Source organism: Phaethon lepturus, unplaced genomic scaffold (assembly GCF_000687285.1).
Source record: "Phaethon lepturus isolate BGI_N335 unplaced genomic scaffold, ASM68728v1 scaffold50893, whole genome shotgun sequence".
Lineage (NCBI taxonomy): Eukaryota > Metazoa > Chordata > Aves > Phaethontiformes > Phaethontidae > Phaethon > Phaethon lepturus.
Window position 1 is genome coordinate 1 of NW_010527966.1, and position 4,728 is coordinate 4,728.

General features: G+C 53.4%; 1 protein-coding gene across 1 annotated transcript in view; it reads left to right on the forward strand.

Moving 5' to 3' along the window:
• Positions 1 to 1,494: 1,494 nt before the first annotated feature.
• Positions 1,495 to 4,728, forward strand: part of SAE1 (SUMO1 activating enzyme subunit 1) — a gene marked incomplete at its 5' end in the record, with an annotated part of 6,092 nt that continues 2,858 nt past the window's right edge. Inside the window, 4 exons of the mRNA XM_010283519.1 lie at positions 1,495 to 1,606; positions 2,510 to 2,683; positions 3,485 to 3,627; positions 3,840 to 3,939. Coding sequence (XP_010281821.1) covers positions 1,495 to 1,606; positions 2,510 to 2,683; positions 3,485 to 3,627; positions 3,840 to 3,939 — 529 coding nt within the window. The remainder of the gene's footprint in view (positions 1,607 to 2,509; positions 2,684 to 3,484; positions 3,628 to 3,839; positions 3,940 to 4,728) is intronic.

Here is a 4,728-nt window from a genome sequence, read left to right on the forward strand (position 1 = left end):
CCTGTAGGGGTCTGGAGGGTCCCTGCAGTGTGAAGGTGGCCTTAGAAGGGCTTATGTGGGTCTTGTAGGAGCTTGTAAGGGCCTTGGAGGGACCTTGCAATATGAGGGGGGCCTTGGAGGGCCTTGTGGGAGTGTACAGGAGCTTGTGGTGGGTCCTATAGGGACCTCCGGGGTTAGCCTGTAATGTGAGGGGGGGCTGGGGTGTGGTCTGCAATGTGAGGGGGGCCCTATAGGGACCTGTCGTGGGCCCTGGAGGGACTTGTGGAGGACCCTATAGGGGCCTGGGGTGGGCCCTGCAATGTGAAGGGGGCCTTATGAAGGCCCTGTAGGAACTTGTGGGTGCATATGGGGACCCTACAGCATGCAGGAGGGCCCTGTAGGGGCTACTGTGGTGACTGTAGCTGCTGCGAGGTGTCCACAGGAGCTTTGTAGGGGCTTCAGAGAAGGGTCAGCGGCGGGTACATAAGCGTATAGGGTCTATAGGGTTTGTGAGGTCTCTGCCCGACCCCAGGCAAAACTCATTTGGGTGAAATTTGTGCCTCCTGGAGTTGAAAATGAGGGAGGAAACAAGAAAAGATAAATGGCTTCTGATTCATTCACATCTGGAATTGCAAAGCATCTGCTCCCACCCGCCAGTTCCTGGGTCTTTCCCTGCTAGAAACCCTCTTGCTCAGCCCCTCTTTTCTCTATAAGGACTTTTTTTTCAGCTTTCAAGTTATTTTTCGTGGTCCTTTTCTGCAGCCTGTCCAGACTTCTGCCCACTTTGAATTTCTTAGGTGTTCCCCAGGAAGCAGTGATGGGATGTGTATGGGAGAAGGTGGAACAACCCCAAAACGTGAAGTCAAACATACCGATCTTGCTGTACGCACATAAAAATGAGCCAAAAACGCAGGAGTCTGTCTGTTTAGCAGCCCAGATTATCCCTCAGTGCTGAGTAAACTTGATTTTGTCAGAAAACCAATACAGACTAATCAATAACAGACTTCCAAGGGGCAGGGAAAAATATATGTAAACCATAAAAGGTGCGGAAAACACATCGGTCCGTTATTTGGAGAATTTAAAACTTGCACGTGCAGTTTTGTGCTGGAATAAATATACCCAAAAATGTATTAATTTCCCATTAATTTTAACTTTTCCACATCCCGGTGCAGCTCCAGCCCTCAGCGCTTTTGGAGGGGAGGCTATTAGGAATGCCAAAGCGTGCCTTGTAATGAGACTTTGGTGTTATTGCCTCTTCCAAAGCTGCAAATGCTCTTTTCTTCCTATGAATTTTCGTCAGTTACCCACTCCTGACAGCCTACGTGTTTCTTCTTTGCTTCCAAATCCCGTGAAACCTGCTTTTCCCCAGGCAGGGATGCCGAGGAGCGTGGCTTTCCTGTCCAGCCGTATTTATCTGCCGTGTTTTCCCCTCTGATCGCCGACTCCCCTTCGTCCCAGCCCCATGGGAGATGTTCCAGCCGAGCCGTTCACGCTGACGGAGTGTTTCTGCTGCAGGTTACGAGCTTCCCGGGTGCTGCTGGTGGGGATGAAGGGTCTCGGAGCAGAAGTGGCGAAGAATCTCATCTTGGCAGGAGTCAAAGGCTTGACCATGCTGGACCATCAGCAGGTGAGAAGCTTGCGGCTTTGGTTAGCAAAGCTCGCAAACCCCGGCTCCGCTGCGGTACGGTGTCAACAATGGAGGACTCGCTTGCTGCTTTTTGGGATAAATATTCTACTTGGGGTGGAATTAATTCCATTTTGGGGCACGTAGAGTTTGTGTCTCCAGTCGTTCGTGTGACAGCTAAGATCCAGGCTGCGCTCCTCCGCCCGTTCTCAAGCTGGGGGCTGCACCGCAGCCTCCCCTGTTGCTTTCTGGATGTCCTTGGGTGCTGCACCCCTCTCTGAGAAGCCAGCTTATTTTTGGGGACATATGGCTTTGGCGGTAGCAGCTCTCCACCCAGCCCCCTCCTGTCTATCTCAGTCGGGACAGCCCCTTCCCGTGTTTATCTGGGGCTGGCAGGTGTGTGTGAAGCAGATGTGGGGGTCAGAGCTTGTGTGAAGCAGATGTGGGGCGCAGAGCTCCTGCCGTGAGTCTCGTGGACCACGGAACCTCTAAACAGACTCTGGTGGGTTTTAATTCCTGATCCGGAGCTTTGTGCCCTGCGGCAAACATCGCTGGCTGAACGTATTTCTCACGCGAGCGCGGCCTCTAGGTCACGGCGCGGCGTCTCCTTGGGCGCAAGAGGGAGCTGCGAGCTCGGGAGCGGGGAGAAGCGAGCTACAAAGCTGCGAGGGATGGAAGAAAAGTGCAAAATAACCAGAGATTGATTTCTTCCCCCCTCCCCAGCTCCCCCCCACCCCGTTTATCTCGCGATGAGTTTTCCTGCGGCGAGGATGGCACTGCTTAGCTGTTCCCTTCCAGGCGTTAGTTCCTGCTTGCGCAGCACCCGTTGTAATTCTCCCTGGGGGCTTTTCCCACCCTGCCTGAGCCCGTGGGAAGACTCATTTCTCCGTTTTTCTCCCGGTTTAGGTTTCCCAGGAGGACACGAGAGCTCAATTCCTCATCCCCGTGGGTTCCTTGGGCCGCAACAGAGCTGAAGCCTCGCTGGAGCGGGCACAGAACCTTAATCCCATGGTGGATGTAAAAGCTGACCCTGAGAGCGTGGAGAGCAAGCCCGAAGAGTTCTTCACCCAGTTTGACGCAGTATGTGTGGCAGAGGGGGGAGAGAAAGGTCAGAGGAGAAGGGGCTTGCTGGCTGATTATTAAGTCTCCTCGCTAATTGCTCTTTTATTCTGATTGCCTTAGCGCTGAGAGCATCTATCCTTGAGCCACGGGCAGCCGCCTGCCTGTCGGCGTGAATTTTACAGGTTGAGCTGCCTGACTGTTCGCAAACGGCATCTGTTCCCCTTCTGGTCTCCTCCGTAGGTCGCGTCAGGCAGCGGCTTGCCTGCATTTTGATTTTATTTTTTTGGGTGTGATGGGGCCGGTAGTTTTAGGAACCGTAGCCGATGCAGCTTCCCAATTCAGTGTTCCTGCTGGACGGTGAAAAATCTGGGAGCAGCTCTGAAAGCGAGGGGGGGAGGAGGAACACATCCAGGTCTTGTAGCTCCCGTGGATCAGCTGCCTGCTCCTGCCTTCCCTGCCTGACTGCAGGGCGGCGGGAGCAGTTGAGTGGAACATAAAGCTTTGATTATAATAACGTGGCCCTGTGGGGAAGCTACCCCAGGGTACGTATCCTGCTCCGCTCCTGGGATAGACAGGCCCTGAGTTTTTAAAAATGTCCGTATTTTAGCTTCGTCCCCCCATTCCCACCGAAACTATCCGGAAACGGGATGCCGTATCCCCTAAACCTTCTAATTATCCCCGGAGCGGAAGCTGCTGGAATTAGCCTGTGTGACGGGAGGGGAAAATTGATAATTACCGCTGCCCCGGGAAGGCAGGGGGGTTTTCACACCCCACTAATAGCCCCGTGAGGAGGCTGAATGTTCAAATTTCTGCCTGCAGGTCTGCCTAACCTGCTGCTCCCGGGATGTTATGGTGAAGATCGACCAGATTTGCCACAAGAACAGCGTCAAGTTTTTCACCGGCGATGTTTTCGGCTACCACGGCTATATGTTTGCCGACCTCGGGGAACACGAATTTGTGGAGTGAGTCGGAGGGGGAGAGCGGGTGGATGAGAGGGGAAGGGCATCGGTGTTTTGGCTGCCTTCACCCATGCGGGGAGGCCGCCTGCTCTTGGGACCTTGGAGATTTTAAATCTTCTAAGAGTCATAAAGACTGTTTGCCGCTGAGCAGCACAAGCGGGGATCGTGGTTTCTCAAAAATGAGCTCAATTTTTTTTTTTTTTTCTCCTCCACAGAGAGAAAACCAAGGTCGCCAAAGTCAACCCGGGCGTGGAAGATGGGCCGGATACCAAAAAAGCCAAACTCGACTCATCAGAGACCACCATGGTGAAAAAGGTGAGTGGGAAAAAACCAAACCCTGTGGAGACCTCCGAGACCCAAAACCCGTGTCGGTTTGGCCGAGGGAGTGCTGGAGGGGGTTATCCAGGCAGCTGAGCTGTGTTTTAGCCGCGGCAGGATGGTTTCTGCCAGCTTCCCAGGTGAATTTTTTGCCGTCTCACTGCGCTGCTGTTGCCGGGTCATCCCAGAGAGGGTTGGTTTTTGGCGGGGGGGGGGGGGGGGGAGACGGTGCGGAATCAACAAACCAATCCAAAAAACATACACACTCCCCTTAAAACTCTGGGTGCTCCCAGCTCGCTGCTTGCTTTTTTTTTTTTTTTCCTTCCCTCTGCGGCTGTACTGGTATAAAGCACTTTTTATACTGGTTTTGGTGGGAGAAAGGGGAGTTGTTAACTGGGGGGAGGGCGCTCCGGCTTTTTCCGTGTCACCCGGACCATAAAAGCTGCATTGTTGCTGCTGTCAACTGATAGCAGAGCTCCCTTTAAGTGGGACTCCCGGCTCGGGGTGGAAAGGTTTTCCATGTCTTGGGGAGGGTAAAATCTGCTCCAAAGGAGAGGGAAAGAAAAAAAACCTGCTTTTTTTTCACATTTAAATGCCTCCGGCCTGGGCATTGTTTTGGTCTCCCAGCTGGAAATTTAACGGAGGAGTGGAAATCCCCTCGACTTTATCTGGCTATGAGGAGAATGCGAGCTGAGCCAGCAGATTAACGCCCTTTTGTGTCCCTTTTGCTCTTCCCCCCTCTCCTCCTCCTCCTCGCCTCGCTTAGAGGGTGCAGCTTCCCCTCGG